This window comes from Dicentrarchus labrax, unplaced genomic scaffold (genome assembly GCF_905237075.1).
Source record: "Dicentrarchus labrax unplaced genomic scaffold, dlabrax2021, whole genome shotgun sequence".
Taxonomy (NCBI): domain Eukaryota; kingdom Metazoa; phylum Chordata; class Actinopteri; family Moronidae; genus Dicentrarchus; species Dicentrarchus labrax.
Genome location: NW_026136718.1, coordinates 18,538,464 through 18,558,941, shown reverse-complemented (window position 1 = coordinate 18,558,941; position 20,478 = coordinate 18,538,464). Strand labels below are relative to the sequence as shown.

Below are 20,478 nucleotides of genomic sequence, written 5' to 3'. Positions count from 1 at the left end.
TGTTGTTTGGCTAATCAAAGTTAAAGTGGCTTTAATTACAACTTGTTAATTGGTGTTAATTCATCAGACTAAGAATAGATGACAAAAAAGTGTAGAAAGAAAAAACAGAAATACAGAGAATGAATGTTCAAATCTATAATTAACTGTTACTGGATGTCGATAACAGTCCAAATAAATCACACAAAGGTATAGTTAAAGAAAGTCCAGTGTTTATTTTGGTTTATGCACAAAAAACTAAATCTAAAACGTTTTTAATTGTACTCTTGCTGTGTCTTTACAGTAAGCACTGTTGGGATGCAGTGAAAACATTGCGGTGAGTCAAATATAATCTTGATACCAAAAGGGAAAAGAAATACACACAGACGGTTGGCTTAAGAAAAGACAAGCAAAGGGTGGTTATTTTTGTTTTAAATTTTTACGGGCATCTGTTAAGCTGAAACATAACCATCTGTACAATCATGTTGCTAAAAGAAATGCACTCACACACAGAAGAATAGTCTGTTGTTTTAACAACCAAAACTGTCCGTATATGCAAAAAGTTCCTAAATCTGATTATATATAATTTCTTATTTCATATCAATTTTACAATTATAGGTAGTCAAAACAGAGTTACAGACACATTAATATAAGGCATTTAAAGCCAGAACTGATCTTCCCAGATTCTGCATTTATAGTGCAAATGTTTACAACAAATTACTAAAAACAGATATCACAACTCCATCACACAGTTTAAAAAAAAAGAATTTCCAGTAGGTTGTATTTTAATATAGACTAATGTGCACCAAATAAAAGTGCAATTTAGTCGGACGGAGATGTCAGGACTCAAACTTTTTCACCAGTGGTCAAATGTCAAACATTGTCCTTCCTAGCCTTTAGCTTTTTAACAGTTAAATTAGGGGTTTTAAATTTGATGAAGATACATTTTTCTGGGATAATCTCAGAATGCCCACCAAGGGCACTGTAAAGTAAAGAAATCTCCCAGTGCTAACATTTACTGTATGTTTCCTTCTAATCCACCATTTATTATTGTATATACAATATCTAATTTAGTTTTCTGTATTTGATTATTAGATTAAAAAGTCCCCACAAAGCATAATCAGACAGATATAGAAAATAAAAACCAATACATATTGACAAAATTAAGCATTACTGTTGTACAATAATACAAATAAATATGTATCTGAATCTGAGAAGCACAGTGCAAAGACCCAAAAATGAAAAAACTGAAATTCTTCATCAACACAATGCTAAAAACAGAGCACCTGAAATTAATGGAAACCAGCCAAAAACATAGTGGTTAGCCTGCTAGCTTTCACAGATCACCTGACTTCCTGAGTTTAGTGAATGCCTCTATTGCTGCATGTTATCAATCTGTCATCTCTTACTTAAACTTAATACAATTTCATTTATTTAGAGAGGCAAACAAATTACAAATGCGTGAGAGAGACAATTACAGTTCTCCATCTTGTAGAGACCCAAACAAAGAATTTGTTGTGCTTCTAAACATTGATATCGCAAATAGATTCTTCTGTTTTTAATTATGCAAGTTCCCTGTGCGATTATTATTATTTTCTGTTTTCTCCTCTGGCTTTGGAACTTGTCCCGAAATTAAGAACCAAAAAAGAAAGACTTGAACAGAGCTGCTACGGGGTAAAAGTATTTGTGTTATGACGGGGTGACTCAGGGTTCAATGCTCTGCCCCCTGCCATAAGCAATTACTCTTATGTGGGGCGTCCTGGGTTACAGGGAGAAGTCAGTCTTGCCACACAAGGAGCTAGCGTCTGCTCAGACCCCATTACAGACTACCTCCGGATATCAGTCCTAATAAAGAATGTGGCTGACTGGCGCTGACAGTTTGCGCTCACTCTGGATTGTAATGACTGGATTTCATTCAAATCTAAATCACAATCATGCAGTCAGCGAGAGAACACCAGATTTAAAATATACTTCATCACAAAAAAAGTGTCAACGAAGGTCTTATGTTTGTCTTCATGGATTCTGAGGAAGTTTCTGAGGAGTTCCAAATAATACAGGTGCTGCTGGCGGTCTTAAGCGGACCCCATTAGCACACCGACAGGAGGCGCGGCCTGGTTGTCAGTTGGGGAGTGCTGGTAAAACGTGTCTGTGCGGTTGACCCTCAGCAAAGGTGGGATGGTGGAGGACCTGATGTGGAGGATCCTGGTGTCCGTTACTTCACAGTCAATCTGCATCATCACCTCATAGTCTTTGTCTCTTATGATGCTGTCTGTAAACGCAGGGAGAAAAAAAAGCAGAAGCTTAGTTCTTGATCCATCAATAAATGCATAAATAAAGTTACTGGAGATTAAATTCACCATCAGCAAAAGATTTAATCAGCTCAAGATAATGTTCACAAAACTGCCTTAATCCTCATTATTATTATTGGCAGTCTTTTCCTCTTTGGGAGTGTAAAGGAGAAATGTTTGAGGCAGTTGGGGGGCTGAGAACCTCACAAGTAGGGATGGAGGCCGGGTTACAGATGGAGTCCAGAGGTGAGTCACATACTGGATTTCTCCTTCATAGAGATAAACAAAACAGCTCTAAACAAGAAGAGGACATGTAAATCTGAGAAGAAAAAAGAAGAAACTCTGGCAAGAGTGTGGGCGAGAGAAAGTGAGAGAGAGAGAGGGATCACTGATGATGAGTCAGGATCCTTTAAAGCTTCTCATTGAGTTCAGAGAAGAAAAGCAGAAACTCTGGCAAGAGCGAGGGACAAGAGTGATCAATGCTGAGGAGTCAGGCTATTGTGTTTGACAAAACCCCAACACACCACAGATGGTGTACAGTACATTGATAAACACAAAGCTCGTTATCAAAGATAAATACATTTTCATAAGGTCATCCTGATGTTTGACCTACCAAGTAATTACTCTGGCTTTATCTTGGGAAATTCAAGTTTGGAAAAAAATGCTTGACCTAGGTGGTGGTGTGGTTCGTGGTTTGTGGTCTCCCACAGCCTAACTTTGCTCAGCCTTGGGGAAGAAGATCCTTTAAAGTGGACACGCTTGTGAAATTCTTTGCTAGAAAAAGCCATTAACAACATGTTGAGGGATCCCTTGTGTATTTACATTTAGAGACAACTTAAAGACTCGTGGCTTCCTTTGTATGTCAGCGAGAGAGTCAAGATGATAACAACATTCCCCATATGGAGCGCACAGTTTTAGTGCACTCATATATGACCCAGAAATGGAGCTGTAGGTGTCTTTAAAATGCCTGAGAGCGCTGGAAGTTGTTTAAAAGCTGTCGTATTTTTCCAAACACCTGTGCAAGACATCAGCTTCTTCTGTCTCTCTGCAGGATTTCCATGCACATACACTTAAGAGTTTATCAGATCGAACAGTCCTAATACAATAGCCTCTTCTGAAGCCGGAAGACTCCATGGATGTTCATATCATTAGATGGTTAGTAGACGTAACGCTGAGTATGACTTCATCTGCTGCTTAACATCCTCTTTTGGACCTGCAGTGAAACTGGAACTTTTCAAATGGCTACAGTGTTTGAACAGACATCTCTGGAAATCATCCTCTGGGTTAGGATTTTGCTCTTTGTCACGCTATGACTATCTCAAATTAGGCTTCAGCCTGAAGCAGAGCTGGAAAACGTATTCTCTGTGCATCTCCATATAGCTTGATGAGATCACAACTGAGTTTTTCCTCCTTGGTTCAAGGTCTTGTCATTACTACTCAGTCGAGCCTGTGGATTCTGTTCAGTTCAAAATAAACTGCTCTGACTTTTCCGCCACTTAGCTAATTTCATTCCAATAAGAAGTCCAACAGATAGGCAGCACAAAGTGGAAACGTGTCACATGCATTATCCAAACACACGAGGAGGATGAATATAATGGAAATCCTGCAAATTAGGATGGATGTATAGAAAAAATTTGATTTAAAAAATGCACAGAAGAACAAAGCAAGAAGTCATAAAAATATTTCAAAATAACTAATGAGCTGCTTTATAAAAAACTGAGCAGAGATGCATCAGTGGGCAAGAGGCAGCAGTCCTGGGTAGTGAAAGCACCCTGTGGGTTTGTGAGCTTGCCAGTCCTTTCAAGGTTAGCTTTATTTAATTTTGTAATTTTATTTTTTGCAATTTTAAAGTCAGTGTACCTTGACCTTTCTCCAGAAGCACACAGAAAAAGAAGAGAACAGACACTGCTTTGTGTTACAGCCCACATAGCTTGCACTCATAATTACTTCATCAATTACTGATCAAGTGATAATCCCTTTAACTATAAGGTGACCAACTGAAGAACATACAAAGTGAACCTACTAAATCTGTAAATCAGCCGTTCCAGTGGGCTACTTTACAGTTTTCCTGTGTACTTACGACTCAACTACATTACAGTACATTACTGTACGAAACTCATATTGCAATTATTTGACAGATATTGCGACAAGATTCAAGATTATATGGTCACAAATTTAATTTTCTTTTTTTATCACAATGTAAAATTATTTGTGGCTTGTAAACAAACATGTTTTCTCTGAAAAACAAGATTTGTAGGCCAGGGAATCTATTTCATTATGATGCTGTTTTGTTTAACATTTCACCTTTATCAAAAGATTTCAGCTTCTGCGATTTGGATATTGCTATACTGCATTTTCAATAATATTTCATTTAATTGTATACCTCCAATGCTAATCTAAAATTATTAAGTATTCTTCAATAACAAAATCTGTACACTAAAATTAATCTGTCTCTCATAAATATTAAAGATGCACAAATGAATATTTCATATAAACAATGGATCAACTAACTATATGTAATGTGAAAGGGGTGGCTCTTAGTAACAAACTCACATGGAATTTCTGCTCGACTCAGCCGCTCCAAACAGCCAGCACCAAACGGCAAACAGGCAAGTTAATAGAAAAGCTGGTGAGCATAACAGAGAATTTAGCAGCTAAAGAGACAGTTATTTACCTTAGGAGATGATGGAGACCAAAACAGAGATAAAAGAAAAGTGAATATTGGACATCAACCAGGTTTTAAGTCTTTGAATATGAATATTGCCATGTGTCTGCTGGATGTGTACACAGGCAACTGTTTACTAACATGTACGCCATATCAGCTTTAAGTTGTTACCTTCCTCTGTTAACCCTTAATGAGATTACTATACGCCTTCATTATTTCGTAAGTACCCAATAATTACTAAATAATTACACTGTAATTTGTGGGCCACAATCGAAACCATTATTCAAAGTGAAGACTCACATTTAATTCCCTGCACTGATTACATCCACCTTTCACCAAATTAGCGAAATGTCTAAATTGTATTCAGCCAACTGCTTGAAAAGCCTGAACACTCAAGCAGGAAACAGCCACAAGCCCCAACTTCAAACAGCAGCGCTTTGAAGAAGCTGCCAAATCTACCATCCTGCTCTGCGTGGTCTCCTTCCCCCTTTTACTAGTGCCATCTGGAGATGTTCCAGAAAGCTTCAGCGACACAGTGAGCCGGTGTGTGCTGATAAAACCCCTATGTCTGGCAACGACGCATCTGACGAAACATGAGAGTGCATCTCGGGAGGATGGTGGCTGCCAGACTGGCACAAACTCTGAGGATACGTTCATGAGGGAAGCTTTTGTTAATATCAGAAAGGAAGCAATTCATCAGCAAGTATAATCACAAAATCACAAGACATGATTTGGGTCAATAAAAATAAATGTGGGTCTAATAGGATGTCCATAAGGCAAAAACATATATGCAACCTAACAATACAGGCATCATTCAGAGAATTTCGATTCATAAAATTCCGCCAATACGTTCATCTTTTATTTATTTAATTTTTTTATATGAACAGTGAGGATGCTCTATAAGAGAATGCACAAGCCAATGTTAATAATGTTATGTTTTACCAATAGAAAACCATTAGAATTACCATTACCAAACGATGAATGTCTGAACTGAATTTCAAGGCAATCCATACGATAGTGGTGAGAAATCTCACTGAAAAACAACAATGTTCAACCTCACAGTGGTGCTAGAGGGAAAATCATGGGATCCCCGAAGTCGGTAGGATTCATCGTCCGGGGACAATGAACGTCTGTACAAACTTTCACTGCAATCTATGGAATATTTGTGGAGATAATTCAGTCTGTACCAAAGTCATGGGTCGACAACAGAGGAACCATGCAGTTAGAATGGCTTATAACAAGCTTTAAGTCACTGATGCAAGAAGAGGAATCACTTGCACAACTTGGAATTTATTTTACAAGGATGGCAAGGGTTAAACATTTGGGTTGTTGAGAGTGCACTCCTCTTCAGAGCCCTGGTGAGGGTGTTTGTTTAGATTAGAGGAGTAGGAAAATCTGACCCCCAAACTCTTTCAGTGGTGTGGAGCTCTACCTTGAGCCCCCAGTGAAAGCTGCCCTTTAGCTACAGTGCACATGTACAATCTCAGAGATGTAAAAATAGACCACACTCAATCCACCTGTAAATGATGTCATGTCCAAAACATTCCTCTCCTCCAAACATGTCGCTTCCACTTGATTGAGCTACTTTCAAACTCAAAGGCTCATTAAATAAACACATCCTTCAGTCCTTATGGGGAGCCACTGCTCAGCTACATACATTTTCGGAGACGATCAAGGACGTCAAGGTCAAGTAACTTTAACAGAGCCCCTGAACCGTGGACACGCAGCGAGACAGAAACACAAGACGGCTTACATCAAAGTCTCTACGTTCGAAGTTCAGTTATTGACAAAGACAGACCAAACGCTCACTCCAGATTAACCGAGTCTATCCACCTCCTCCAGATGAAAACCATTTAGTGACTGGAGAAGGAAGGCATTCCTAAAGGAGAGCAGCAACAGGGAGCTGGAAAGAATTATCTTCCACTGTGGAGCAATTGTGCTCGAGAAAGAGGACAGTGTTTCTGCTTTGCTAAGGGTCTCGCCCAGCTAAATATGTACATTTGCACTTAATCACTTCAGAGTTTCAAAGACAGCATAAATCTGAAATGCTACTTGAAGGCTGTCATCTGTGTGACACATGGGGCTTTACATATTGAGAGAAGGAGGACCACGCGAGTGTTGTGCTACTAGACAATCAACAGCAACCCTTATTCTATGTCAGCCTCTGTTGGTTTGCTGTTTAACTACAGTCTTTGCTGTCCGGTCTACGAGGAATTCCCAAGAGGAGCAGTAGTGGCATCTGAGACTGAAGCTACTGTATGTGCATCTGTGCTAACATAGAACTGGTGTTAGTCCTCGCTCTAAAAAGATACCACATGATCAGCCAACATATTAGATGTAAAACACGCTGACGCCAGAAACAAGCAGGAAAAGACTTTTGGTACAAAGCACAAAATAACACAATGTTTTTAATGTGTGGTCAACGTCAGGCATCCATGAAAGATCATGCAAATCGAAGACCCTGTTTCTTGAAGTAACAAGAATCTTTCCAGACCCGATATCTCTCCCTGAATGCCACCTTTGTTTGGCCATTTCAACAATTAGCTGAAAAGGAGGTCTTGGATTTCACTATTTACTGCCATTTCAATGGGCCATCTGACCAGCACGGACCTTAACATTCCTCCCTGACAAGACCAACCAAGAACAATGTTTACCTTCATCAATCTTCATCTCTAACTGCCCTTTCAGAAAAAAAAGAATCTTATTTCCCAATGGCCATGTCTTCCCTGCTGAGTACTGACTCACCCCTCTCAGAGCTGGTTGAATCACTAATCAAATCTGTTTCTGGTGCTTTGCCACACACAAGAGAGGGAGGCAACAGAAGAATAAGATGTGGAGATATCTGATATAAAGGCAAGGTTAACAGCCAACAACAACAGGCTGTTTTCCTCACACCCTACAAAAGCACAATCCCTCTTAAGTAGGTCTCCTTTCAGTTCACTGAAAATCAAGCCATCTGATAATTAAGTCTGCAATATTTGGACAGAAGACTTCTTTCCACTCAAATCTCTGATGTCCTGACTTTGACATACTGTATCGATAACCCAGCAGATCTAAGGACCATGGAGAAAAGCTATGATGAGCTCATGGAAATCAGAAACATGTGTATGCTCAAATTATTCATGAAAAACAATTTGGCAACAAATACACCAATTGAAATCCAAGATTTTTGCCAGTAAAGTGCTCAGATACTGAGGCGTACCTCATGTATACCAGTGTTAAAATGTTTTGGATGGGTTTGTTTTTGAGGGCAGGTGATCAAATAAATGGGTGATTGCTCCTCAAATGGCCTGGTGGAAATCCCCCCCCCACCCAAAACCAAAAACCAAGAGCACTCTGATTGCCACCCACTCTGACAAGCTGTGGACAGCAATTGTTTTCTTTAAGAGGAAATGAAGAAGTCTAGATGAGCCATGTCCCTGCTCTATACTCTAAAGGGGATCTGTACTTTGATTTTTCATCACTATCGTGCAGCCATCTTGTACGGCAATGACAGTCAAACCAAAGTGCTTACATTTTCACTTATAAGAGCTCAAGGACCAAAAACTGGCTAAAACTCACATTTAGCAGGAGGGAGAGGGCACATAATAACACTACGAGAAGGTGGACTATATCTCATTATTATTTATCAGAAAAGTGAAGTGTAAAACCCCAAACATACATAATCACACAAACAGAGCGCAGTTGTAACACTCTTTGTTTTGTTAGGTTGCTTTATACTATATAACCCTTCTGGTCCTATAAAATATACTATATAAAAACTTTTTTTTTATAGGTGATGGAAGTCAATAATTCAAACAATGTATTTAAGTAGTGAAAGATGTGGTCAGATTGTGTTTTTAGTCTGGCATAAGGAATTTTTAAATGCTAATAATATATTTTTGATATAATTTTAGTACATATACTACACAACAAAGTCTCGGACTAGGCCTGAAATCTAAATAGAAAAATCAATGCCAAAAGGAAATGATCACATTGAAGCTGGTCTTTTAACATTTGTGTCTGTGTGTGGTTTGGTCAGTGGCTGTACAGACACTTAACAGCATTGCTAAATGCAACAGAGAGTATAATCAGAGGCTGAAGGGCATGACAGAAACCACAAAGGTCTCAGAAGGAGGGCGAGAGCAAAGACTTTCTACTAACAAGATGCCAGATGTCAAAGAAACATTTTGGCAAAGAAAACCTATAAAGGAACATTAAATTAACTTAAACAGGCAACACACATTCTTGATCCAACAAGGTAGATTTTGGAAAACAAGCACAGATGAAAAAAGGATCAGTATCACCTTAATAGGCTTTAAAAGAAAAGTGCTCTATTTTTGTCCGAGGACGTTTTTTCTAACAAGTGTCTTAGGTCACAAGTAATGCATTCTTGTGGGTAGACGTGTTTCTGAATCTGCACCCAGCTTGCCTCTCATCTGTTACATTGTGCTGAGTGACTGAACTTGCCAACTGTTGTGTCTGTGCTGCACTACATACCATTTATGTTCATGGCTGGTAACACCACAGACATCTTGGGTCGACTCCCTTTGTTGTGGCTGGTGGCAGGAAGTAGAAGATGGTCCTGAGAACAAAGAAGAGAAGGTCATCAAATGGAAAACACAACTAATTTGGAAGCAAATAAAATGGTTGGATGCATGCGTTTGCCAGTTGTTGATCAAGAATTGTAGCACAGTTTCTAACTCAGAGAAGATCTACTGAAGGACTTTAACATGAACAACTTGAGGCCATCAATGATGCAATCTCCTCTCCTCTGGGAGATTAAAAGGTCCAAGCATGATCAATCAGTGCCTTTCTAGTCACAAAACTCCTCAAACTGAATTACATTTTTTTTCAATTTTCTGCTCCATCATCTTAAAACCACTTTAATTTCAATACTGTCATCTCAAGCAATTGAAGCATTTCTTGCATTTGCTAAACCACTAGAAGTCTGAGATCAAAACTGAATTAACCAGCAAAGTACTTCCGTTACTGGAGCTATTAAAAACAGCTTTTGTGCAACTCATTAAACAATGAGAGGGAAGGTTTTAATCTGAGCACATCTTCTCAAAAGGAGTTGTGGTGGAGAGGAATGTTAATTTGCAAACACATGTGACTCACACACACAGTAATGATGGTGTTAAGATGTAGCTCCACCATCAGATTCAAAAGCTATGATTTAAATCATTTAATAAACATTTAATAAATACATCTATTGCACATTATTTGCACATTGTCACACTCCATATCTTCAATTTGAAGCACAGGCTTTCTCTTATAAATTTCTCAAGGCCAATAGATGACCCTTTTGACATCATCAGTGTTATTTTTTTCAAACTTTGAAAAGCTCCTACTAAGTACTACTGATTATGAGTAAACTGTAAACTTCATGTGTAGAATTGGTTGAGTTCCCTTTAGGAAGAGTTGAATGAGTTGGTCTCCCATCAGCTGCACAACTGGAGCTTTTTGTGGCTTTCCAACTACCATGAGAGCAAGAAAACCATGAAAAACTGGTTAACTCTATCATACTTGGCTTGCAAAACTCAGCCTGGGTGAAATGAAAAATGAGGGGTGTTAAGGTGATGACAGACGGGAGTATGGTATGAGGTTGGGAAAGGGATTGCAGCGAGAAGATATGAAGGAGCAATGTGGAGGTTGGTGGGATACGAGGAGACATACCAATGTGTGTGAAAGACTTGTGTAAATGCGAAAAAAGAGGATGTTAAGAAAAACTGAGCATATAAGGAAAGCTTTCAGTTGTCATTGTTGTAAATAGAGCTAAGGAGCAATCTTGTGTACTCTCACTGGTAGTGTTTAAGAATAAATGGTTTGGCGTGATATATGGTCCCGGCACTGTAAAGACCTGAGGAAAAGTGAGCCACCAAAGGGAATACAAAATGTGAAAAATAAATGAGAAGGTGCCATGACTGTGTTTGGAGGGTGGCAGGAAAACACCAATCACATTACTGCTCATCATCAGGGGACCGACAAGCTTGTCAAGCACACATAACAGCTGCAGCTGCCATGACAACAGGTGAAATTTCCTTGAACCTTATTGGACACGGTCCACATTGAAAGCAGCCAGTGTTTCCACCACCTCACCTCAATGCACTCTTATATAAAGCCGCAGGTGCTAAAACAACACGAGAAGCGAAGCAAGACCGCAAAATGACGGTAGAGTAAGAGCAGTTACATATTTTGGTCTTGTTATGTTTTCCATCACCTCACTTCACACTCAAACAAAGCCACAGGTGGTAATGTATAAAGTAACCTTGACCTAAGCATGGCCATCTCAGAGGATGCAGCATACTGTACAGAGTGACCTCAACTGCTAGTGAGGGCAAGAACAGACCATGATGAAGAGGGACTCTTGCCTAGAGGGACAAGAGTCAAAATTGGTGGTGATTGGCTGTATAATCTAAACAAATTCCAAATTTAATCCAGAGCTTTGGCAGTCTTGTAACAAGATCATACTGACTGGAACAAAAAAACAAAAGCACACCCGTGTTTGCCGACACATACACACACCCTGAAACCCAGGAAACAAAATACAGGCAAATAAACTGACTGAGAAAAGCTGACAAAGGTCTGTAAGAATTATAAAGAGCACACTGAATAACAGGTCTGTAATATATGCTCTGTGTTTTACTGTTTAGTGCTTCTTAAAGTGTTTTTGTCATACCCAATAATGATTCTTTGATTACTCTGACCTTTCCTGTTTATCAGAACCAGGAGTCCACCCTAGCACTAAATTATAAAAATCGCACTGAAAAAGAGCAGGCGTGTAGTAAAGGAAATTGTGATATTTTCCTTTGGTTTGAAATTAGTAAAATGAAAGGAAGATAAATAGAGAAATTTCGAATTATAATATAATAAACATATTTATAAAAAAAAAAAAAAAAAAAAGTCTTAAGTGTTTTGGACTGTAAGTCAAGTAGAAGACATTGCATTAGGCTTTTAGACATTAAGATGGGCATTTTCCATTATTTTCTAATATTTCTAGACCAAACAGTTAATAAAATTGATAATATAATCATTAGTTGCAGCCCTACATCTTAATGTCAAAATAATCAAATCTTTAAAATAATTAAAAGCCTATTTTCCCCTAGTGGTTATTGTACTCAATTGTGATTACACAGAAAAGGTTATTATTAATCCAGTGTGTAACATTTAGCAGGATCTATTGGCAGTAATGGAATATAATATTCATAGGTGTGTTTTTATTAGTGTATAATATATACTGGATAAAGTAATGGTTGTGTTTTTGTTACCTTAGAATGAGACGTTTTTATCTACAGACACTGCAGGTTGCATTCCTTGGAGTTCACCATGTTGAACTGCCATGTTTCTACAGTAACCCTGAACGGACAAACCAAACACTGGTGGAAGATACGCCATTTTGCATTTTTCATGGCCACCATAGTTTCTCCTACACATTTCACAGCCCGTTCTCATTCCCAGGTCGTCAAATACAGATGCCAGCAGTATTCAGTTAGTTGCAATCTGAAACTTCACCACTTTTTCAACATTTGGAAAAGTCAATATGCCTGGCTCATTTATTACAACAGATCATCAAAGAATCAAACCACATTAATTACTATATACTGTATTATTAATATTACATTTTTCAATCTGAGAAACAAATTTTAATGTTACTTTGGATGAACTACAACACTCTCATTGCTCATGTTACACATAGCTGCTAGAATCTGACAGACAGCTACTTGACCTGTAGAGGCCCTCAACTCGAGTACACCATTGTTACCATTGTCCCTGCTGTCACCATGCCAACTCAGAGCCAAACCTTTGTGACTTGCTTGGTGACAAGAGGTCTTGATCTTTGACCACATGCTTCAAAACTCCCACCCCACTGAGTAATCCTAAGGATTTAAGGGCTTAACATCACCCAAAGTATCCAGAGGTGCTGAGTGTGATACGACGTTGGGCCAGTTCTTTGGGGCAGAGTGTTTTTGGTAAGAAACATATCTTCATTTTGGAGGAAGTAAATATGTTATTTGGCAGAGCTGATGGAGATGGAGCAGCAACTTCCTATAATATTAAAACACAAACTATAAATGGGGAAAGGGCAAAATGTTTCCCCTGCAGCAAATGTGTTTTCTTTTTGTTTGGTTAGTACTTGAGGACAAAAGGATGTAAGATTAGAGACTATATTTTTTGAAAAGAAAGGAAAGCACTTAAAGAAACAAACCCAAACTCTCTGAATGTGATGTCCAAGATTAATCATATCAAGAGAGAAAATTAAAAACAGGTTCAGAGTCCCAAATGTGGAAAAATGGTCAAATGAATAAAGACCAAGTATATTAACAGTGACATATGGTCATGGCTAAAAATCTAAAACATGGTCTTGATGATTGCAGTGGAGGAAGGAAACTGGACTGAAAAGTGGTTGTTACACCCTTGTGCTGTGTATATTTTATCCCCTCCCCCATCCTCCACTTTTCTCTCAAATCAAGCCTCTATGTTGAGAAACAGACCTATTACATCTGATTTATGCCTCATAAGTTACTCTTTCTATAATTAATTTGTCGCTTTTGATGGCCAGTTTGGGCGAAGGAAATCTCACAACAGACAGAAAATGCAATGAAATCCGTGTTGAGCTGTGAAACCTTTCCATTGAAACCTCTTCTAATTTTACTTTATGTGATCAATTTAGACACTATGTCATATGATATGCGAGCTGGGGGCTGTTTCTCCTCTCAAATCATTGTGAAGGACCAGACAAGGAAAAACTTACCCTGCGGAAAGACACTACGTAGAAAGTGTCGCCACGGCGATTGATCTCAGCAAAGAAGTCGCCGTAGGTGTGATGAGGTGCGTAGTATACCTGCAGCTCACTGCCAGGATTCCTGTTGATAAACAGTAACAAAACAAAATTGAGGAACACGGAAAAACATTCAGAAATGGAGAGAAATACAGATTCAATTGATGTTTCAAAACGGACACATATACCACTGACCAAGTGCTGATAATCCATGTTTTGGTGCCAGAGAAATGTATTATACTTGGCAAATTTCATGCAGATAAAATTCTTTAACAGTTTTAATATCAGATGTTTATCAAAACACTAATATTATTTGATATGTCTGTCTGTTTAACCCCAACACAGACGCAACATTTTCTATCTTGCCGTTAGAACAATGTCATCAGAATCAAAGAATCAAGAACATCTCAGTCACCTAGAGCTGCAACTATCACTGAGTTAATCAGCTAGTCGATTAATCTGCAACTATTTGGATAATCAAATAAATGTACGAGTCATTCAAAAAATGTATCGGTTCCAGGTTCTCAAATATGAGAATGTGCTGCTTTTCCTTGTTCTACATTAGAGTAAACTGATTCCCTTAAATTAATAATCTTTGGGTCTGAGAAATTGTGATGTGTATTTTTCAATATATTCTGTCTAATCAAGAAAACAATTGTCAGAATCGATCAATAGTCTACTTCCCTTGCTTGACAACCCACTGTTTTAACACAGTGGAGGCTAAAGGAATCTGGTAGACTCTACTGCTGTGGCCAGGTCTGCATGAATGGTTGTAAAGATAATGTATACAGCAGGAAGGTCACAGACCTGAGAATGAAAACCAAAACAAAACTTTTGGAAAGGGCAACCTGCAATACGTCTGGGACCTGTGTACAAGATGTCGTGCTTGAAATGGTAATTCTTCTTGTTCGTTTTCTATTTTTATTCTAGCCAACCGGTGGCCCTGCAGAAATTTGGGCATTTCATAGCCTTCATAGCCTTACAACTGGGGGGAAAAACTGTAGGTGGCCAAAAAAACTATTGACTCCATCTGTCTGATGCAAACTATAAGGTGCAGCCCAGCAGAAAATGTTCTTATTGACTGCCAAACCTCTGCAGCAGTGTACAAAGGTCATACCTTTAAATCACTGTCATAAATTGGTCAGATTGTAAAATCTGAAGAGGGGGCAGACGCCAGTAATGTGGAAACAGAAGCAGAAATGTTATTTCCCATTACAGTTACAGTTAAAGACCCACTTTGGTCAAATACAACTTTAAAACAATGAAACATACAAGATTGTTATGTCTACAGTTGCTTTACATAATCTACTTCTGCGGATAATAAACACTCCTGTCTGCAGCTATACACAGATTACAGCTCACTGTTTTAGTTTACAACACAGTGTCGGTTTACCACACATGTAGTAATTGCCGTGTATTTGTTCTGACATCTACAGAATATTCTCTAGCTGTCAAGGCAGCTTTAAAGATCGAATAGGAATTGTTTGGAAGAAACCAATTGAAACCTGAAAAATGATTTACTTGTGTGAGTCTGACACAAATTCATTCTAACAGGCCTTTACTTACTTTTCCTCAGTAGTTTCTGTGTATTGGACCGTCACAATCTGGGCACTCTCAGCCTCCTTATTCTCTGTTTTCTGTTAGGAACAATGAGAGAGAATTAGTTATAATCTCTTTATATTTGCTTCAACTAACCATTAGAGAGAGCAGGATAAATTGTTGGCAACACCATTCAAAACATTATAGCTAACCATCATTTGATCTAGATAACAGCACACACATTCCAGTCCCAAAGATTACAATGACCGGCACTGTGAAGTTTCACATGTTAAAATATTGGGAAGACGTATGTGTCTGTGTCTGTAGGGCTAAAACAACTAAAATCAGGTGAGAAATAAACATCTACATTTGTATTTATAGTAAAATGAAGAATGGGTATATACGAACTAGGCAGCTCCTAGTGGATTAGACTTACTGTGACAGATTTTGAAAAAATGATGGAAAAACAGGGCAGGGGGCACTAATCCTACAGCTCCCCTCTAAGTGTTATGTTTACTTTCTCAGGGCTGCCGGATTAAACTCAGCCCAATAAAGAGAAATGAGAGGCAGAAAAAGGGAAGGTGTGAGAGGAGGTGAAACAGTGGTGAAAGAGAGAATTTGGTTTGCCAAAAAAAGAAACCCTTTATACTGAGAGTAATGGCCTAAAGAGTTTAGTTTGTAAGCTTTATTGCAAACACTGAACATCACGTTAAATTTTTGGACGGCCCATTAGAAATGTTTTCCTGTTTTTCAGAACATGCTCCTTACCAGAATGGTCCTGGTGGGTTTGTGATTGCCATTAGTCATGCGCCTGGATTTGGTCTGCTGCACTTCATGACGGTGGACCCAACCCGTCAACTCATGGGCCAACCTGCCAATCACAGACGTTAAGAATATTTTTTACATTTTAGGTAGGATCTGAGGGATGTTGTAGGCCATACATTTAAGAGTTCAGAACTTACTCTAAGCACTTGGTCCTGTTTACAGGGGGCTGGCAGGGGGGAGGTGGTCTGAGGAAGATGGGATCCTTCACCACCATCAAAGCCTTGTCCTCAGAGCTAAAACCCACAAGAAAAGCAGACAGAGGGTGTTAAAAAGATAAGAGATGTGATAACTTTATAAGGCTGTTCAGATGATCTCAAATCAATGTAAGAATTTCATAATAAAAATCTTTTTTAAAAATTTCCACATGCTGAGAATATGCTTTGAATGCAAACTGAGAGCCAACATGGCTGCTTGCCCTCTGACAGAGGTGAGAAACCCAGAGTGGATTGAGTAACGGGAAGCAGAACGGCACCAAAAACCCCCCCGAGCGTCAATGTGGGGACAGTTACATCCCTGCTGACTTTTATTGGTTATTAATCAGCTTTATTGATTCAAATTCTTGATACTTGGCATGTGCAGAGGTGGCAGGGCTTCAGTTGCTGAATGCTGAGAGGGGAAGTGGAGCGATTCTGAGGCGATTCGACCACATGCTGCTATAAATCCTTCCCAGAATGATCAAACATGCAGCAGAGAACAGAGCATTACCACCCTGTTGGTCACATCCACTCTGATTATGGACAAAGACAGATGAAAACAACGGCCTAACAGTCTGGGTTGTTACCATAAGGTGGGTTCACATACATTATGGATTAGCAGCAAAACGCATTGCATGACATGACTTTCCTCCTCAGACGTTGTGTGTGACTTTAATTACAACTGTTATTCCTCAGTCAATGAATGATTATGTTGCTTGAGGTGATGATGTAGACTGTCAGTGCCCACCTGCAAGGGGCTTGTTACCTAAACGACGTAATACCTCCCCCCCTGGGCCTCCCTGATCTTAGCCGACACGTCGACTATGCCTCACGTTCCCGTCTCTAACCGCTCTGGAAATGGTTCGACGAGAAAACATGTCAGACCGCAGAGGCCTGATCATAACTCTCGTGGAGGGGCCCATATTAACCTTCCCGCACACACACCTTTCCTGTTCAGTGGGACCCCAAGATTAGGTTGCATATCTCCCCCGTCATCCACCTCCCCTCTGCTGCGTTTGTTGCTGTCACCCCCTTTGTAAAGGCTAATGTGTTCCTTCCTGCCAGCGCTGGTTTAATGCTGGTGGGAAACTTGATACTACAGCTGAATGGTTTGCATTAACATGTAGCATACCCTACACAGAGATCTGACAAAACGCAGGCTGGCAATGCCACGCAGACGCTCTGACCACCTTGCAAAACATCATTTTCAGGACATGGGGGGTGCAGGTAATGTACCAAACAAGAATGTTATTTATGCAATTTACAAATGAGATTGCTGGGCCTCAATTGCATTTAAAAAAAGAAAGAAAAATATATAACCCTTTAGAAAAATAAACTGTTACTGGCAATATAAAGCTGGATGTCAAACAAGGCCTGACCCCAATTTCCCACCTTGTTACTCAAAGCACAACTGCCAGCCAACTAGCAAGGGGCCTGGACGAGTTTGAAAAGCAGCATTTGGACAGAGTTGGTAACCGGCTGGTGCACATGTTTACACGTGCGGTAATGAGCTGTACCAGCTCAGACTGAGCCCAGGCACAGGTGCATCCTGGTCCGCTGACATGGTGTTGTGTTGTGAAAGGTGTTGGGGAGGTTGAGCTCATTACCTGTCGGCAATCTCAGAGGGGCCACTGTGGAGGGGATCGGGGCCCATCACAACCTCAGTTTCTGTCTCTGGAGAGAAATTCAACAGGTGTCTGCCGCCGTGCTGCTCCGTGGAATAAATGTCGTGCTTGGAGCCACCCTGAAACAAACTGATGAAACAGAAGACAGGTGAGGTAAAATCAGGACACTCGGGACGGAGGAAACAAAATGAAAAGAAGAACTGGGCACTGGACTGAAATGACTGCCAGATTCCACGTGGCCTGCCTCCTGTGCACAGGAGGGTTTTTTTGTTTTTAGCCACAAGCAGAATCTGAACTCTGATCTAGACTGCATAAGCCAAACCACGCAGGGGCACACACACACACACACACAAAAGCAAAAATACACACCGGTATTACTACGCATTTCATTTCAAAGGGATCTGACCTCAAAAGTGAGCATATTTTACATTCCAAAGGAGAGCCCTGACACAAAACACACAGACTTTAGCTACTGTGAATATCACTCAAGTTGCAAAAGCAAACTCATTTACGGGTCCCAACTTTTTCATCTTTAAGCTCTAGAGAACAAGTCAAAGAACACATTCCCAGCACAGAGTGCACGCAGATTTTTGCAAGGCCAACAAGTCCAGCAACTAGATGATCGCATCCTTGTGGAGAAAGTTATTCTCAGGAGAAAATAAACATTTTTATAACATGAGAACAGAGAATTCATCGTTACAGTTGGAGGTGGCCTGTGAGTTTGGGTTTGTGGGATTACACAATCTCTCCATCTGTAGAGATGGGTGGAATCAGCGCTCTTTCCCCGGTGTAGTTTTATATAACTCATCTTAATTTGTCACCACCGTTAATATTACAAGCAGGGATAAGAAAAACTGCCATAAATAAATGTTAGCCTGAAATTTATTTTTACATTTGTAAGTGGTAAATGTTTACATTCTGCCCAACCCAGCAGGGTTTTAGGCTCATTCTCACATTAGTCACAAAGTCCTATAAACAACAAAGGAATGGAAGATACACACAAGAGCCACTTGGCAGGGAGGAACTATTATTCGTTGGTTTCTTTACCAACTAGATCAGTTTCAATCAGGCAAGACTGGACTGGACAGTATGAGGACAACATTATTCTGGATTGTACCACAAGATTATTACATGCAGGTGCTCAAAGCACCAGTGAATTTGTGTCATACAACATAAACACGTCTTAGCTGGGGCGCCCCGGTAGCTCACCCGGTAGAGCGTGCACATCACATACAAAAGGTCCTTACTGCAGCCGCTCAGGTTTGATTTCAACCTGCGGCCCTTTGCTGCATATCATCCCCCCTCTCTTTATCTGAAATCAAGGCAATAAAAAGCCCCAAAAACAATCTAAAACATGCTTAACATTGCTAAATTACACAAAAGATTGGGAGACAATTGATTTTCAATTTGTCAGTTGTACATTTTTAGGCCCATGTCTTAATTACTTTGTCAACAGAAATATGGGTGAAGTAAGTTTGTTGCTTCAGTGGGAAAAGTTCTGCAATGTTTTCAATAAACATTTTTTGCATAATGTCTTACATGAGAAGCGTAATTCCCACAATGAGTCATGGGGCTTCCCATTTGTTTTCCTCCAGTAATCAAACACAATATGTTGCAGTTACCAGTGATCTTCTTGAGCCACAGTATCTGCCATCATCAGTGCTCTTTAGCTTTTAGTCATACAGAGATAGAGTTATTGTCACATAATAAGAGTCATATGCTCACCTCATTGGTCCAACATTAAGCACGAGGAACACCAACACCACCATTAGACACACAGCTCTCCTCTTGGGGACCTTTGCATGTAGCACTGTGTTCTGCAGGAAAAAAAAGACATTGTGTTAAATTACAAACTATGATTTATGAACAAACACTCAAGACTTGTCAAGGCAGTGGAATATTCTCATTTGTTATTGTGCACAGCCATCTTCAGTCTATGCTGTGTGGATGTATTGGCAGGGCTGTGGCGTCCGGTTTCTCACCTCACTTAGCAGGCCCTCCAGCTGTTTCTTGAGGTTGCCATTCTCAAACTTGAGCGCCTCATTCTCAGACAACGCCACATTCAGGCGAGCTTCCAGCGAGAGCAGATACTCTTTCTTCTTTTTCCGAGACAGGGATGCTGACTCGCGGTTCTTTATCATGCGCTGCTGCCTCTGGGACAACTTCGACTGGAGCGGGAAGGAGACAAAGGCAGAAAATGACATAAGAATAACATTTTGACATAGGTCATTACTCACGCCGATTTATCCATACATGGATGTATCCACTCAACACCTATCCAAACAGGAAAGAGGGGTGGTTATTGTGAGAATGCAATGAAAAACCCTGCCTGAGCCACCTGTTAGGTTGTAGATCATAGGTTCCTCTCACTGGTGTGACATCATGTTTATCTACACTTTCAAGGGCATTTGGGTAAAAATGTCCTTTCATTCATTTGACCAACCTTTTTCTGTGAAACCACCCAAACAAGCACCTAGAGGATAAGTGAGAATGCACATTTAAGGCATGCTTAGTACAGTAAATTTTAGATAAGTGTGTTATATGTTCTTATTCATGTTTACTGCTGTTGTTAGACAGTGACAGAGCTGTCAACATTTGCTCTGTC

The 20,478-nt window shown here is 39.8% G+C and overlaps 1 protein-coding gene across 1 annotated transcript in view; it reads right to left on the bottom strand.

The window, feature by feature from the left end:
- Positions 1-187: 187 nt before the first annotated feature.
- Positions 188-20,478, bottom strand: part of atf6 (activating transcription factor 6) — a 32,665-nt gene continuing 12,374 nt past the window's right edge. The window contains exons 8-16 of the mRNA XM_051377895.1: positions 19,856-20,041; positions 19,599-19,690; positions 17,856-18,002; positions 16,192-16,287; positions 15,998-16,100; positions 15,257-15,327; positions 13,664-13,775; positions 9,409-9,493; positions 188-2,245 (exon numbers count right to left, since the gene is read on the bottom strand). Of these exons, the coding sequence (XP_051233855.1) occupies positions 2,049-2,245; positions 9,409-9,493; positions 13,664-13,775; positions 15,257-15,327; positions 15,998-16,100; positions 16,192-16,287; positions 17,856-18,002; positions 19,599-19,690; positions 19,856-20,041 (1,089 nt within the window). The 3' untranslated portion in view covers positions 188-2,048. The remainder of the gene's footprint in view (positions 2,246-9,408; positions 9,494-13,663; positions 13,776-15,256; positions 15,328-15,997; positions 16,101-16,191; positions 16,288-17,855; positions 18,003-19,598; positions 19,691-19,855; positions 20,042-20,478) is intronic.